This window comes from Myxine glutinosa, chromosome 9 (assembly GCF_964187855.1).
Source record: "Myxine glutinosa chromosome 9, kmMyxGlut1.1, whole genome shotgun sequence".
In the NCBI taxonomy this organism is placed as follows: Eukaryota; Metazoa; Chordata; class Myxini; order Myxiniformes; family Myxinidae; genus Myxine; species Myxine glutinosa.
The window spans coordinates 126915950-126933367 of record NC_136269.1 but is presented as its reverse complement, the minus strand read 5'-3'; the positions used below and the strand labels follow the sequence as shown (position 1 = coordinate 126933367).

Genomic DNA, 17418 nt, shown 5'->3' with positions numbered 1-17418 from the left:
AACATTTGAGAGCAGGGACCGAGAGACATGGAGACATCGAGAGATCTGTGGGAGGGAGAGAGCTTTGGGGGGGGGGGGGAGGCATGGGAGAGGTATAAAACATACGGACACTGCCAGGACTTCCAGGAAAGAAGTTGGAATTTCAAACAAGGTGGATCTGGTGTGAATTAGTGGGGGTAGAAAAGATCAAGGTTTTGGATGGGGGAAGATAAGAGATTGTGGTGAACAGCTGTTTTAAAGACCTGGAGGGAGTCCTTCATCTCGATGAACCAAATCAACAGGACATCCATTGATCTAGTTATGCTAACTGCCATCGGAAGCAAGGAGAAGCTCACGTTTCGGGGCGTTAACCCTTCGTCAGAGCAAAAGAGGGGAGGCGGAATCGGGGTGAAGGTGGATTATAGGGTGGGAGTGAGTCCGAGTGGGGTCAGGGAGCATGTGGGGAAGGTGTGACTCGATTTGACACCTCAAGAGAGGGTTAGGGTCCATGAGAGGGTCAAACATGGCATCATCTGAAATGTACCTTTCATACTTCTACGTTATAAGAGACAGAGGCTCATATAAACATTCCGATCTTGAAGTCACGCCCCAAGTCAGAACTCTGAACAAATTGTATCTAAAATGGGAAACATACCATTCCTTCAAGTGATACGTCTGTTTCAACTCCTTCCACTCAGCTGGACTCAAGGGATGGTCTGGCAGGTTTTGAAAAAGAGGGCTATGACTCCTCGGAGATTTGTCCGCAAGGTCATCCTCGTAGTCCTCTGCGGACATGGCTTCGCTTGTGTCAGCACGAAGCTTTGCCTGGCCAGCCATGAATGGACTGAAACCGTGATATTTCAACGTTCGCTTATTTGGGGTTCTTTCTCCCGAACCATGTACCGTCTTGTTTTTCTTGACGGTGCCATCGCCTGCCGATTGTCGTCGCCAACCACGGGTGTCGGCGGCTTCGCCGTGCTGGTTAGAGTGGGAGTTCCTCTGCACTGAACATGGAGGAGCCCATTTTGGTTCATGAGCGGACCCGCAGCACATCATCTCGTATGCAAAAAGAGCTTTGCCTTTGGCCAGTCGGTGGACAAGCCCGATGGACCTGAAAGCCATGAGGAGACTCGACAGCTGCCACCAAAAGGACGAAATTGTAATGGGGGTGAAACCTGGGTGGGGAAGAGAGAGGCTCGTTAGAAGTGAAATTGGAATGGGGGTGAAACCTGGGTGGGGAAGAGAGAGGCTCGTTAGAAGTGAAATTGTAATGGGGGTGAAACCTGGGTGGGGAAGAGAGAGGCTCGTTAGAAGTGAAATTGTAATGAATCGAGGAGATGCAACAATTATAAATCCAAGGAAATTGGTGCCTTGAACAAGACGAACAAATACAGGATGTGAATACATTTCCTCTTCAAGCTGTTCATCAATTTCTTTAACATCCATGGAATGTCCCCAAAATTAACACGATGCCCCGTTACGTTTCCTCCCTGGCAGCAATGTGTTGGGCTTTTCACCTTGCTGTCTGGCTCTTGTGTGGGCCTCGACCCTCGGGTGGATGTTAAACTGGGTGTCCCGTCCGCCGTTATTAGTTGGGGGACATTGAAGATCCCACAGGGTCCTTCACGAAGAGTCGGACAGTTATCACCGGCACTGAACAAATTACAAATTCCTGCAACAACATGCAGGGGGCACCACACCCGTGTCACAGCCCCTCTTTAACTGCCCCCTTGAAAAATGAGACAAGCAGCAGCCATGGGTTCAGATTCCTTCAAGTTATCTGTTACTTTCCTCCCTAAAAACCTTTGAGACTGAATTAACATAATTAGGTTTAAAAAGTGAAGAGCAGAACAGCAAACCACCGACAAGCCTTACTTCACCAAAGCTGATTACCATGGGTGTATACTGCTTACCATGGGTGCATACTGCTTACCATGGGTGCATACTGCTTACCATGGGTGCATACTGCTTACCATGGGTGCATACTGCTTACCATGGGTGCATACTGCTTACCATGGGTGCATACTGCTTACCATGGGTGCATACTCATACTGCTTACCATGGGTGCATACTGCTTACCATGGGTGTATACTGCTTACCATGGGTGCATACTGCTTACCATGGGTGCATACTGCTTACCATGGGTGCATACTGCTTACCATGGGTGCATACTGCTTACCATGGGTGTATACTGCTTACCATGAGTGCATACTGCTTACCATGGGTGCATACTGCTTACCATGGGTGCATACTGCTTACCATGGGTGCATACTCATACTGCTTACCATGGGTGCATACTGCTTACCATGGGTGTATACTGCTTACCATGGGTGCATACTGCTTACCATGGGTGCATACTCATACTGCTTACCATGGGTGCATACTGCTTACCATGGGTGTATACTGCTTACCATGGGTGCATACTGCTTACCATGGGTGCATACTGCTTACCATGGGTGTATACTGCTTACCATGGGTGCATACTCATACTGCTTACCATGGGTGTTCAGTTACCAAGCACACACAAACGTACGTGTACACACACAAACGTACGTGTACACACACAAACGTACGTGTACACACACACACACACACACACACACACACACACACACACACACACACACACACACACACACACACACACACACACACACACACACACACACACACACACACACACACACACACCTGAAGACCAGCAACTATCATTATCATGCATCAGTAAGCGCAAAGCCATTAACATTAAGTGATTAACCAAATATGTACGTACAGTACGATATATATATACATTAACCATGGAATCATTCATTGTAGGTTCAATCACCGCAATGGTACGTACTTTCTAGGTGCACTACAATAATATATTGTGCTGAAGACACCATGTATTTTACGTAAACCTCTTTTCATATATTTACTCAAGACGGCGTGCTTTATAACCAGAAGTATATTAGAAGAAGAAGGAAGACGACCTCGGAAGCTTCACCTCATCATTATCCATTCCTCTGTTTTACCTCACGCTCCTTCACTGCATTAATTTTTTTATTTTGGAGTCCTATAACGCGAGGAATTTAAAAGTTTGTTTTCATATAGAACATTTAATGATAGATTACGTCTTCTTTATGCATACACCGCCCATAACTATATGTTTTGGTTTTTTTTGTTTGTTTGTTTAATCTTACAATGCTTTCATAACCAATCAGTTAAGAAAATATGAATTTGTAAAATGTGTCACGAAGAACAGAAGGTTCTCTCCTGCTTGGAGGAGGGAGGAGGGACGAGGGACGAGGGAGAAGGGAGGAGGAGGAGGGCTCTATCTATTTACCCCTACCCCTTTTATTCACTTATCTTCTCTGATTTAAATATAACTGGTTTTGCTGAAAAAATAACTGGTCACCGGCCGCCATCTTGGTCTTCACCACAACGTGAAAAAGCCCTATAAAATTTATAAACAGGTTATTTTAAAACCTGCTCATACATGATGGTTTGTCCACCTTGTTTACCATGGAACTTCCTGTCGGCAGGGAGTCAGAATATGGCGGCTGTGTGGCCTCATCAGCAAACGCACTCTCTTCGTCCACCATACTATATTTATAGAATATAGAGCTCAGTGGGCACCTTCGTAAATCACCACAGTCATTTTGGGCCGAACCTCACACGGTTCAGGATAATAGTAAAAGTTGTCATTGTGTGAAAAGATGGTGGTTTGTATTCTTTACATAATTAGTCTTGTGGTAAGAACTAAATTATTTCACGGAAAGGCGACAACTCGACCATTAAACCAATTCGGCATGACATGAAACAACAACTACCATCCTGAATGACGTCCTTCCGCTCCATTCGCTGACAGAATCCTGAGTGAAGATCGTCTCACCTTCACCCTCTGGTTCCCTCCAGCGGCCGTGAGGAGAACGTTATAACGGGTCTCCCCCCTTCTTCAGCTCAAAATCCTCCGCTTCTGTCATCACCATACTCATCGTCCCACCGTGTGTACCTCTATTTTTTTTACAAGACGACATTGCTTTAGCTCGCGTTTACATCGTTTTGTAATTATACTACACTATGTATGTATTATGTATATAGCGGTGTGTACAGCAATCCGGGCTTGGCGGTTGATTTGTTTATTTCTTTCTTTATTTTTGCGGGTTTTGCGCGGGGATGGAACAGCAATGGATGTTTGTGTTTCAGGACGCTTGGGGGAGGAGAGAGGAATGCGCATCATCATCATGGAGTTTGTGATGGTGCTGCTCACATGCTTGGCGCTGCCGATGGTGCGAACGCACCTGCACGAACCCCTGGCTACACACAAAGTGTGTGCGGATCCGGACTGCAGTGGTCGGTACCTTCTTACGTTTATTTTTCACCCTCAAAAGTAACCGGTGTTACCGGGCAACACAGTCGTTTTGTAATGGGAATATCAATATTAAGAGAGGGGGGGGGGGGTGTGGGAGGCGGGGGAGAGGAGAGAGACGGGGGGAGAGGAGAGAGTGAAGGGAGGGGCGGGAGGAGAGGAGAGAGTGGGGGGCAGGGGGAGAGGAGAGAGAGTGGGGGGGGCAGGGGGAGAGGAGAGAGAGTGGGGGGGCAGGGGGAGAGGAGAGAGGGTGGGAGGCGGGGGAGAGGAGAGAGTGAGGGGAGGGGCGGGAGGAGAGGAGAGAGTGGGGGGAAGGGGGAGAGGAGAGAGAGTGGTGGGCAGGGGGAGAGGAGAGGGAGTGGTGGCGGGCGGGGGAGGCGGGAGGAGAGAAGAGAAAGTGGGGGGGGGGGCGGGAGGAGAGGAGAGAGAGTGGGGGGGGGGGGAGGAGAGAGAGGGAGAGGGGGGGGGGGGGAGAGGAGAGATAGTGGGGGGGGGCAGGGGGAGAGGAGAGAGAGTGGGGGGCAGGGGGAGAGGAGAGAGAGTGGGGGGCAGGGGGAGAGGAGAGAGAGTGGGGGGGGCAGGGGGAGAGGAGAGAGAGTGGGGGGGGGGCATGGGGAGAGGAGAGAGAGTGGGGGGGCAGGGGGAGAGGAGAGAGAGAGTGGGGGGGGGGGCAGGGGGAGAGGAGAGAGAGTGGGGGGCAGGGGGAGAGGAGAGAGAGTGGGGGGCAGGGGGAGAGGAGAGAGAGTGGGGGGCAGGGGGAGAGGAGAGAGAGTGGGGGGCAGGGGGAGAGGAGAGAGAGTGGGGGGCAGGGGGAGAGGAGAGATAGTGGGGGGCAGGGGGAGAGGAGAGAGAGTGGGGGGCAGGAGGAGAGGAGAGAGAGTGGGGGGCAGGAGGAGAGGAGAGAGAGTGGGGGGGGGGGAGGAGAGGAGAGAGAGGGAGAGGGGGGGAGAGGAGAGGAGAGATAGTGGGAGAGGGGGGGGGGAGAGGAGAGAGAGTGGGGGGGGGAGGAGAGGAGAGAGAGGGAGAGGGGGGGAGGAGAGGAGAGATAGTGGGAGAGGGGGGGGGGAGAGGAGAGATAGTGGGGGGGGGGGCAGGGGGAGAGGAGAGATAGTGGGGGGGGGCAGGGGGAGAGGAGAGAGAGTGGGGCGAGGGGTGGAGGAGAGAGAGTGGGGCGAGGGGTGGGAGGGAGAGAGAGTGGGAGGGGAGGGAGGGGTGAGAGGAGAGAGTGGGGGGCAGGGGGAGAGGAGAGAGAGTGGGGGGCCGGGGGAGAGGAGAGAGAGAGTGGGGGGCCGGGGAGAGGAGAGAGAGAGAGTGGGGGGGCAGGGGGGAGAGGAGAGAGAGTGGGGGGCAGGGGGAGAGGAGAGAGAGTGGGGGGGGGGAGAGGAGAGAGAGTGGGGGGCAGGGGGAGAGGAGAGAGAGTGGGGGGCAGGAGGAGAGGAGAGAGAGTGGGGGGCAGGAGGAGAGGAGAGAGTGGGGGGCAGGGTGAGAGGAGAGAGAGAGTGGTGGTGGATGGGGGGAGGCGGGAGGAGAGGAGAGAGAGAGTGGGGGGGGGGGCAGTAGGAGAGGAGAGAGAGTGGGGGGATGTGGGAGGAGAGGAGAGAGAGTGAGGGGGGTGGGAGGAGAGGAGACAGAGTGGTGGGGGGAGGCAGGAGGAGAGGAGAGAGAGAGTGGGGGGGGGGGGGCGGGAGGAGAGAGAGTGCGGGGGTGGGAGGAGAGAGAGTGGAGGGAGGGGCGGGAGGAGAGGAGAGAGTGGGGGCAGGGGGAGAGGAGAGAGAGTGGGGGGAGGGGTGGGAGGAGAGAGAGTGGGGGGGTGGGAGGAGAGAGAGTGGGGGGGGGTGGGTGGAGGAGAGAGAGTGGGGGGGGGGGGTGGGAGGAGAGAGAGTTTGGAGAGAGAGTGGGAGGGGGTGGGAGGAGAGAGAGTGGGGGGGTGGGAGGAGAGAGAGTGTTGGAGAGAGAGTGGGGGGGGGGGTGGAGGAGAGAGAGAGTTTGGAGAGAGAGTGGGAGGGGGTGGGAGGAGAGAGAGTGGGGGGAGGGGCGGGAGGAGAGGAGAGAGTGGGGGGCAGGGGGAGAGGAGAGAGAGTGGGGGGAGGGGTGGGAGGAGAGAGAGTGGGGGGGTGGGAGGAGAGAGAGTGGGTGGGTGGGAGGAGAGAGAGTGGGGGGGGGGGTGGGAGGAGAGAGAGTTTGGAGAGAGAGTGGGAGGGGGTGGGAGGAGAGAGAGTGGGGGAGCGGGAGGAGAGAGAGGGGGGGGGGAAGTGGGGGGGGGAAGTGGGGGGGGGGGGAGAGGAGAGAGGAGAGAGAGTGGAGAGAGAGCAAAAGCATTGAGGAAGCGAAGTATACAAAGGCAGTGTGATAGGAGGGGAAGAAAGAGAAGGCAGCGAGAGGAGGGAAGGCAGCGAGAGGGAGGGAAGGCAGCGAGAGGGGAGGGGAAGGCAGCGAGAGGGGAGGGGAAGGCAGCGAGAGGGGAGGGGAAGGCAGCGAGAGGGGAGGGGAAGGCAGCGAGAGGGGAGGGGAAGGCAGCGAGAGGGGAGGGGAAGGCAGCGAGAGGGGAGGGGAAGGCAGCGAGAGGGGAGGGGAAGGCAGCGAGAGGGGAGGGGAAGGCAGCGAGAGGGGAGGGGAAGGCAGCGAGAGGGGAGGGGAAGGCAGCGAGAGGGGAGGGGAAGGCAGCGAGAGGGGAGTGGAAGGCAGCGAGAGGGGAGGGGAAGGCAGCGAGAGGGGAGGGGAAGGCAGCAAGAGGGGGGGGGGGAAGGCAGTGAGAGGGGAGGGGGAAGGCAGCGAGAGGGGAAGGGAAGGCAGCGAGAGGGGAAGGGAAGGCAGCGAGAGGGGAGGGGAAGGCAGCGAGAGGGGAGGGGAAGGCAGCGAGAGGGGAGGGGAAGGCAGTGAGTGGGGATGGGAAGGAAGCAAAAGCAGCGCGAGGGGAAGGGAGTGAAGGCAGCGAGAGGGGAGGGGAAAGCATCGCCATAGAATATAAGTGTTTGGCAAACTCAACAGGCACAAAAGAACAATATAAATGTTGAAGGATAAAATTGATTTTTAATGCGTAACCGTCTCCGGACGTATCGTTACAACATGATGTCAAACTACCCGTCGTTTTCAAACAGCACATACCGTTTTAAAAGAGATTATAACATAGGCTTCCGTTAAGGGATGTGACTCGACCTGCAGGTGCAATCACGGCTCCCACCCCATCCTCATCCCACCCTGTCCCGTGCCTAGTGCCGGACTCCCAACCCACCCCTGCCCATGCAAACAAACAAACAAACGTCCAAAAAGATCACTCAGAGTTGAGCAACAAAGTCATTATAAATATTTAAGGAAAACTACAAATAAAGCAAATGTAAAGGTCAGAGAATGGTGAGAAACTGTGGTGTGTTCCATTACCAAGCAGATTGTAGAGCGCTCGCCAAGTTGCTTAAGCACTTAAGCAAGCACTCCAACAAACTTTATTTAGACAACATGGACCAACTCCATTTACATTTCGCTGTCTGACAACATGGACCAACTTCTATCCCAACTCTCTCTTCCTCATATGTGGTGACTTCAACTGTCATCACGCCAGCTGGATGGGTGTGGGTTCCTCTCTCACCAGCCATGGCATCTCAGCAAAGGACTTCTGCAACTCATTGGGACTGACACAATCTGTAAATTTTCCGACCCGGATCTCAGTCAACGGAGCATCTTCTTTTCTAGACTTGGTTATGACAAACTTCCCTGCAAATGTCTGCTGCTCTTCTTCTGCTCCAATCGGCTCATCTGATAATGTGCTTGTTAAAGTGCACATCTTTCTGGCCATTCTCAGAGAGCCTCCTCAGCGCCGACGAGTCTGGCATTTCACTCAGGCCGACTGGCACGGTCTTCAAGCAGCCATCAATCATCTGGACTGGTCTCCCATCTCTACTGCCTCTGACATCAATTCTTCCTGGGAATTCTTCCAAAGCAAACTGCTCTCTCTCTCATGCACAGATTTATCCCATCTTATCTTCAGTTGTCATACCCTTCCCCTTGTCCATGGTACACTGAATCTTGTGGTGAGGCAGTTGCCCTGAAACAACTTGCCTTTGCCTCTTGGAAGGCTAATCCAACTGAAGGCAATCTCAGTTCCTTCCAGCAAGCTCGGAACAAGTGTGTGTCTACTCTCAGGAGAGCCAGAAAGCACTATCTCTCTACTCTCAAGACTGAACTCTCAAACCTGTCTCCCTCTTCAAAATCCTGGTGGCGTCTGGTCAAATCTGTTTCTGGTGTTTTTTCCCCCTCCATCCCCTCCGTGACCTCAAATGGCTACACAGCCGACACCACACGTGACCTAGACGAATGCCTCAACTCTGTGTTTACCTCAAAATCTTGTGTCCCAAACGCATCTCTTTCTGTACCCACCTTACCCAGTCGAACCCAGCTGCTCCGGGACTCTGTGCCCTTCTCTCCTGACAAGGTGGAGAAGTTTCTGTCAAACCTCGACTCTGATTCTGCAACTGGACCAGACGGCATCAGCCCACGGTTCCTAAAATCCTGCTCTGCCATTCTATCTCACCCTCTCTCAATTCTCTTCACCCTCTCTTTTGCTCAAGGTCATCTGCCACCTGCTTGGGAATCAGCCAACATTACCGCTTTACACAAAAAGGTGCAAAAACAGATCCTTGCAACTACAGACCAATCAGCCTGCTCCCCATAATCAGCAAGGTCATGGAATCGATCATCGCTTCTGACAAATCCTTCCTCCTCTCCAATGGCTTGATCTCGGATTATCAATTTGGATTCAGACCAGGACATTCTACTCTTTACATGCTGCTTCTTCTGTCTCAACAATGGATTGAGATCCTCAATGCCAAACAGGAAGTCAGAGCTGTCTCCCTTGACAAATCTCGTGCGTTCGATACAGTCTGGCTCCCCGCCCTGTTCACCAAACTCTCCTCGTATGGTATCCATGGAAACTTCCACGCATGGCTTGCAGACTTCCTTTCTGGTCGCAATCAACATGTCCCCCTGAATGGAATTCTCTCTTCTCCCCTTCCTCTTCAGGCTGGAGATCCTCAAGACCAAGATGAGGTTGGGGGAGGGGGAACATTGGATCTTGCGTCGTGCAGCTGCAGGTGCATCCACAAGATCGCACTCCACTGTAGCCCGAATGCCTGATCGATGAATGTGTGAGTTTCTGAGACAGACTGCCCTTCAGGGCTACCACTATTATACAATGAACCTCAACACAAGAGGAGGCCATTAGGCCTATCAAAGTCTGCACTCTTATTACTAACCAAGATGCATGGTGGTTTGTCTGTGCTCTATTCTTTAAATTGTGAACGCCAAGCAAAAAAAACCAATACGCGTACCATTTTAAAAGTATTTGGTATTACTTGGCCAGGGTTTGAACCTCGGACCTCCCAGACGCAAAGCAGACACTCTAAACATTACACCACCGAGTCTGGTTGAATTATTTAATCTGTAGGTGTTCCAGCATTTATTTGCCCCCTACCGGTTTCACGAGATTGGACTATAATTTTGCCCTCCGTCTGTCCATCTGTCTGTCCCACCTGTGGTTTTTCAGACTTTTTCCATACCCCTTAACATATTCAACTGAAACATGGTACATGGCTTTATTATAAGTTACAGTACAAGTTCGCGTATCAGGGCGTTTCATCAATTTTTCAGAGTTATTCCCTTTTTGGACGTTGAGAATATCACACCAGCAGAGGACATGTATTGCAAAACAATTTGCCCTCTTGTTTTGTAGTTGATCGCTTTTCCACATTGTCTTCCAGCATCCCAGTAAGTGGCTGTTTTACGGTGTGTCAGACTTACCCGTGAGGGAGTTGTGTTGTGTTGTGTTGTGTTGTGTTGTATTGTGTTGTGTTGTTTGAATGAATGATCGTTTTAAGGCCATTTTTTCCCCCGCTAGAGCAGGGGTTAGCCTTGCGGGCCCCATGACCTCATGGTTCCCTTTTTGAGGCAATGGTTTTTATGGCCGGATGCCCTTCCTGACACCAACCCTTAGTCGCCTCTTACGATGCGCAGGGATACGGTGTACCTATTCTAAGTCGGGGTACACACCGGGATCATTCATCCCAGCAAGCTGGTACTTGATTTGCCAACCTCGGAAGGATGACAGGCTGAGTCAACCCCCCTGGCGTTAATTCAACGATCGACCGGGATTCAAACTCAGGATCCTCGGATCGAAAGCCGGCACCCTAACCGATAAGCTAACACCAGGCTGTTTGTTGGTCAATTATTTCATTTTGTTTAATAACTTTCCACAAATGGTGCAGAGGGTGTAAATGAATCTCCTCTCTTGATGGGACGTCCATCCTGGGACCATGATATCTTTGACAGTTCACTATCTCTTGGTGCTGTGTATTTATAGGTCTTGCATCAAATGTCGCAGGAGTGATGTTTAGCCACAAATCACCGAGCTTAAGCTTGCTGTGTGAGGTCCCGTGAACGATGTTCTTCCCAACCACAAATTTCAGTTGCATCGACCTTTGGTGAGATTATTGCTCGTGGAAGGCCCCACTCTTTAGCAGGACATCACACGGGCTCTCTCCTCGTGCTGACTCTGTTACAGTCGTCATATTTGTATGCGTCCTGGTCATGAATGATCCTGCAACATGATGTTGGGATGGTGCAGCCCCTTCATCATCATAGCTTCCTATTGAAGACTTTTAAATTATTTTTCAAGGGAATCCAAATCCTCTTTTTTCGACCTACTTCACAATCACAAAGCTGAGGGAGGTTGAGGTGCTGTCACTCTTACCGGTACTCTCTTTTGCTAATCACTGGACCAAAACCATGTGCTCTTGTTCTCGCACTGACTCCCAGCTAACTTTTTTTGTCCAGAACAGCATGCTCTTGCTCTCAGTGCTCACACTGTGCCGGTTGTCACCAAGCTACTTAAAGATTAGGGGTCTCATCGTTCTTCCTGGATTTGTTGTCGACTTGACAATCCTCTCCTGATTCGATTCTAGATGGACCTTTTAATTTTAATACCAGTTGGTTCTCCTTTTAAATTGTTAAATTGCTCAAACATCTGCCAATAGCTGAGCTGGCATGCTATTATCTCTGCTTCCGCCATCTCTGTTTTCTTTTTAAGCTCGGTTTATCCAACCTCCATGTTTGGCTGGCCAGCTTCCATTTCCTGTGTGAGCTCGGCCTTGAATTTAGTGTGCGATGAGCAACTTTGATCAATTTACCGCCACCATTTATAGCGATTGTGCATTTGCTGCTGAGATACCCGTTTCACTACCCAGAGCTTATGCTCGTGCCATTACCTCCTATTCCAGCTCACCCTCTGGTCAGGACACATTCTTGTCTGCCATTGGAACCAAAGAGAGACCACGGTGGTAACCACACCTTACTGATCGAGCCAAAGAGTGACCATGGTGGAAACCACACCTTATTGACCCAGCTATAGAGTGACCACGGTGGTAACCACACCTTATTGACCCAGCCATAAAGTGACCACGATGATAACCACACCTTACTGATCGAGCCATAGAGTGACCATGGTGGTAACCACACCTTATTGACCCAGCCATAGAGTGACCAGGATGATAACCACACCTTACTGATCGAGCCATAGAGTGACCATGGTGGTAACCACACCTTATGAACCCAGCTATAGAGTGACCATGGTTGTAACCACACCTTATTGACCCAGCCATAGAGTGACCACGGTGGTAACCACACCTTACTGATCGAGCCAAAGAGTGATTATGGTGGTAACCACACCTTGCTGATCGAGCCAAAGAGTGACCACGGTGGTAACTAGACTATAATAACCATGCCAAAAAGTGACTACGTTGGTTCTGACTGACTACGGTGGTCACCACACCCCAAGTCACAGATCCAGTCTCGGCCCTGTGGTTTAGCTGTGTTCGTCCCCTAGTGGCTTGGCCTTTGGCATGTCCTGTGTGCGGTCTCTATGCACAGTCATGGGAAAGTATTGTGGGAGATTAATTTTTTTTATTTTTTATGTGGTACTCCACCAGTCCAGGACACTACACTACCCTAGGGTATGCTGTAGTGTATCATATATCTATAGTGTATCTATAGTGTAGTGTGTATCTATACATCTATATCTATACATCATCTACATCTATAGTGTATCCCTGGTATTGGCTTAGCGGTCAGGGTGCCAGCTTAGGATCCTAGGATCCTGGGTTCGAATCCCGGTCGATCGCTGAATTAACGCCAGGGGGGTTGACTCAGCCTGTCATCCTTCCGAGGTCGGCTAATTGAGTACCAGTTCACTGGTAATTCCCTGTTTGTCGTAAAAGGCGACAAAAAGGGTTGGCGGCAGGAAGGGCATCCGGCCGTAAAACGTTGCTTCAAAAAAGGGGACCAAAAAAACAACAACAACCATGGTCCCCGAAAAAGGCCAACCCCCGCTTGCGGGGAAAAATGGCCTCTAAAGGTGTTTTTATTTTTTTAATTTTTTTTATAAGAGCGTGAAGTGAAGACGGACATCACACGTGAAGTGAAGACGGAAGACCCCCACATCTATTGTAAAAAAACTCGTTTTTTAAAATCTGTCTTTTGATTGATCGTAAGATGTGTATATCATCATCATTTGTTTTTATTGTTGCAGTGCTAATGTATGAAGCCACGGCTGTTCAAGATTACATTGGGCCTGACTGCCGATTCCTAAGCTTTCAAGTAGGTGCGGAGCTCCTTGTTTACCACGTACTGTGGGCACATGGGCAAGAGTTCTTCGCTGGAATTGGTATGCTGGTAAGTCAGACATGTTGTTTATCATTAAGTGGGTTTACAGGCTCACGGTGAGCAGATTTAAAATTACTCGGATCACCCGCTCCCCATGGCAACAGCAATGGGGGCAGAACTTATGCACACCCCAAATCCAACCACTAAGTATTAACATTCAGCATTTCGTCCCATGATGAAACAGGCATGTACGTTATGATGCATTACCCCCACATCTATGATTGTAGTTTTCATTATACTTTAACACAGAAAATTGACGTATTTTCGAATGATTTGGACAACTTCCAGGAGTTTTTTTTATTATTATTATTTTATTGTATACAAGATCGAGGCTCGTGAAAGAGCTAACATTAATCACACAAAAAGACAAACCGACACACAAAACACAAAAAACAAGGGGAGCGGTAGACAAGATGGGGAGAGAGGGGGAAGGACACAAAAGAGAGGGGGAAGGACACAAACACAACATTTGAGAGCAGGGACATCGGGAGGACTTGGGGGGAGGTGGGAGAGGATTAAAACATATGAACACTGCAAGGACTCTGGGGTGAATTACCGGGGGTAGAAAAGATCAAGGTTTTCGATGGGGGAAGATAAGAGATGGTGGTGAACAGCTGTTTTAAAGACCTGGAGGGAGGAGTGGGATTGAAGGGAGTGGGGGAGTTTGTTCCAGAGGCGGGAGAAAAGGGGAATGAAAGAGTGAAGGTGAGCAGAGAGCCTAGACTTTGGCAGTTTAACCAGAAGAGGGTTGCAGGCAGATCTTGTGCGACCTGAAGGAATATTGGGGGGACAGAGCACAGAGAGAGCTGGGGGAGCAAGGCCGGAGAGGAGTCGGTAGAAGACAGAAAGACCACCAACCTGCCTGCGGTGAGTGAGTGAAAGGCCCTCGGCGTTGACTACATCGCAGGAGATTCCAATGATTCTGAAAGCTTTGGCCTCAACAGCGTGAAGCCGAGCAAGGTGTGAGGCAGGAGCACCAGCCCATAGGGGAGAACAGTATTCCATTGAGCTGCGGATGAAAGCCTTGTATGTGGTGAGGAGCTCAGGTGTGCCAAGGAAGGACTTCGCACGACGGAGGATGCCCAGTCGGCGACTGGCTTTGGAGGCCAGCTTGGAAATGTGGTTTTCCCAAGAAAGATCATGGCAGATAGTGAGACCCAAAAGCTTGAGCGCCAGAACTTCTTGGAGAGGATTGTTGAGAAAGTAGATGGGAGGGTTGTCCAGTCGGTCCTTTCGGAGAGACATTGTAAGAGTGTGAGATTTGTCAGGATTGAAAGACATGTTCCACTTGTTTGACCAGTCTGTGATTTTGTCCAGGTCTGCAGAGAGTGAGGAGGCTGCAGACTGCCGATCTGAGGGATGAGGAATGGAGCGACAGAGAGTAGAGTCGTCAGCAAAGAGATAGAGAGGATTTTCAAGAGAGTCAGAGAGATCATTGATGAAGACCAGAAAAAGCACAGGGCCCAGAACACTACCTTCGGGAACTCCAGCCTGAACAGGAAGAGGAGATGAGAGAAACCCATTCGATTTATTTTTAAGCGATAACATCCAGTTTTCAAGTTATTCTGTCCAGCGGTGCAGGAGTGCATTAGCAGGTATGGTAATTCACCCATTTTAACATAAAAGTAAAAATCCAAGATGGAGGTGGCCATCCTAACTTAGTTGAACATTCCCCTGCAGACCCAGAGTACAAAACAGTACTTTTATACTTATTCTGTCCAGAGGTTCAGGAGTGCATACAAGGCAAACACACTCTCGTGAGCAATAAAACTTTTGCTCAGGAGTAAAAAATATTACCCCCTCATGCCCGCTGCCTGGGCAAGAAAGGCACAGGTCATCCATGAGCAAGCCTTCACCTATGCCCCTTTACCGCAGCCACCCCCAGCGGAGGGACAAAAGTAAGGGATGGGGAATGTCCCACAGGGGAATGAGAGCGGGATCGTTCAGGGGAAGATTGGCAATGGGGCATCCTCCCGGCGACCTGCTGCGGCCAACCCTGGCTGCTCCCGACCCCACCCTCGAGCAGGCGTTTCCCCAGACCTGGATGGGTCGCTTGATGCACGGAGGGGTCTGTGCACTACAGGAGCAGGAGTCTTTACATTTACAGTCTTTGTGAGCTTGCCCTCTGGGGCCTTGCTCAGGGGAGCTTTTCCTTTTTCTTCGTCCGGGTTCACCGTGCTCATTGTCTGAGGAGGAGCCATCACTGCCATCCTCCGGCAGCAGGGTCTCTGGCATGGTGGTTACTTCAAACGACCCCGCCACCGGAGCTACGACTTCCTCTTTCAAGTCCTCCGCTCCCACCGTAGTGGGCCTGACCCTGGTGTAGTCACATGTAGGTCATGATCTGCTGGAGGTGCAGGAGCTGCTTCTCCCTCCTCTTTGCTCTCCTACTCCTCATTTCCCTCAAAACCCCTCCAAAGACAGGCACAACAGGTGAACTGCCCACCACACTTGTTCCTGGGGCAACACCCCCAATCCCACCCGCACGTATCTTACTCATGTAACTCTGCGGGCAGGAGCGGAAAGTGTGCCCCATCACACCGCATAGCAGTGAACCTAGATTTTGGGAGTTTTACAAGAAGAGGGTTACTGGCAGACTTTCTGCACACTGCACACTGTCTACCCTCTATCTGTCACAGACACACCATTCATTCAAACTTAAACAGAGTTTGAAATCTACCATATTTTTTTATCATGACAAAAAACAAAAGGTTGATCGAAGCATGTCGGCTTCCCACAGCTGTTAGCATACTCAGATCAACGTTCTGTTGTTTGATTCTATTGTTTTACTTGAATGCCAATTCAAACTGACACCAGCCTTCACTAAGACCAGTTTTCCATTGGCACTCTCGGCATCAATAATGTGCTATTTGCTAGATGGTTCATTAGCCATCGTTATGTGGCAACACCACATGTTCTGAGTTATGAACTTTGTTATTGTTGTGCGAATATGGATTTCTTTCTTTCATCATTTTTTTTTCAGCCTGGAAGCAAATTTGGATATTTTCCAAGGAATGCCATCAGAGTTGGAAGAAATTTTGTTGACAAAGAGGTGATATTACCAACACAGGTACAGTAATTTTATCATTTTGGGAATGTTTGCCTTCCATATTATCATGAAAAACAACTTGCGTACAAGATCGGAAAACTTGGCCAAACCTGTGTTATTTAATTTATCGTGTGTATACACAAATACATCATCTTCCAGTGACCTTTAATGCAAGGTACCAAACTTACTCAGTACTATTCTGTTGTGTGGCATTCAGGTTACGGATTTTGAATGTGACGACAATGAGGAAGAAATTTACAAGGGCAGCGAAGATGTTTCTGCTTTTGAGATGTCTTCACTTCCTTTAAGAAGTTCTGAGAAGGTGGACATTGAGCAAGCTGGAGCATTGACAACAGATTGGAAAAATATTTTGAATGTCGAGCTTGATGATTCTATTGAGGATAATAAGCACATTGTATCTGAAGATATTGTAAATGACAAATATTCTCATGAAATCTGCACACCAAACCCAAATTATTTTGGATATCCAAGCATTGACTTGAAAAAGCAAAGACAGAGTTTTGATGCAGCAAAGGAAAGCTTTTTGGACAAAGAAATTTATCAAAGTCACCAAGAAGTGGACAAAGCAATTGATCAAAGTCGCCAAGAAGTGGACAAAGCAATTGATCAAAGTCGCCAAGAAGTGGACAAAGAAATTTCTCAAAGTCACCAAGAAGTGGACAAAGCAATTGATCAAAGTTTCCAAGAAGTGGGCAAAGCAATTGATCAAAGGAGCCAAGGAGTGGGCAAATCAATTGTTCGAAGTAGCCAAGTAGTGGACAGAGAAATTTATCAGAGTAAGCAAGAATTTTTGCTTGACGTGAAAGCAAAAATTGTTTCAGCTGAGGACGACGAGGCAATTAACCGGGAAAGCCATGCCAACCAGAAAAGCAGCAACACGTTTGATTCCAGGGCTGTCATGTTGGAGAGGTTGGAGGAATATCAACACCAACCACCACAGTTGGGCAAACAGGTTTCACAAATTGTTCCCAGTAATGAAAAAGAGAAGATTTTTGTCGAAAATTTCAGTGAACGAAGGAGGCAATGTGCTTCATGGGATGCACTTTCTGGAGCTGGTGGTGAGTATTATTATCACCACACTTTTTGACAATAGCGGGGATGGGGGGTGGGGGGGGCACAGAGGTATTGTAATTGACAATGTCTGTCTGTCTGTCTATTTGTCCGTCCATCACGCTATCTCCTAAACGGTTGGGCTAAATTTCACCAGACTTGGTAGTTATTATCACCACGTGGTACGAAAGTCTAAGAGTGGTATCATTTCTGGCCCTTACCCCTCGGGCAGGGTCAAAATGACAAATGCAATTATGGACAC

At 49.9% G+C, this 17418-nt stretch overlaps 2 protein-coding genes across 13 annotated transcripts in view; one reads left to right on the top strand and one right to left on the bottom strand.

The window, feature by feature from the left end:
* PRORP (protein only RNase P catalytic subunit) overlaps positions 1 to 3622 on the bottom strand; it is a 30162-nt gene extending 26540 nt beyond the window's left edge. For 3 of the 12 annotated variants that reach the window (XR_013624609.1, XM_078784888.1, XM_078784893.1), the window contains exons 1-3: positions 2822 to 2968; positions 1497 to 1651; positions 635 to 1154 (exon numbers count right to left, since the gene is read on the bottom strand). Coding sequence is in view for 8 of the 12 variants with exons in the window: in XM_078784888.1 (XP_078641014.1) it covers positions 635 to 1101 (467 nt within the window). In the remaining 4 variants the exon portion in view is untranslated. Of the gene's footprint in view, positions 1 to 634; positions 1155 to 1496; positions 1652 to 2821; positions 3100 to 3482 lie in introns of those variants that run through there. The other 9 variants (XM_078784889.1, XM_068128200.2, XM_078784892.1 and 6 more) reach the window with 9 other exon arrangements.
* Positions 3623 to 3772: 150 nt separating this feature from the next.
* Positions 3773 to 17418, top strand: part of LOC137434953 (uncharacterized) — a 211318-nt gene continuing 197672 nt past the window's right edge. The window contains exons 1-5 of the mRNA XM_078785134.1: positions 3773 to 3965; positions 4168 to 4314; positions 12903 to 13045; positions 16020 to 16106; positions 16303 to 17164. Of these exons, the coding sequence (XP_078641260.1) occupies positions 4191 to 4314; positions 12903 to 13045; positions 16020 to 16106; positions 16303 to 17164 (1216 nt within the window). The 5' untranslated portion in view covers positions 3773 to 3965; positions 4168 to 4190. The remainder of the gene's footprint in view (positions 3966 to 4167; positions 4315 to 12902; positions 13046 to 16019; positions 16107 to 16302; positions 17165 to 17418) is intronic.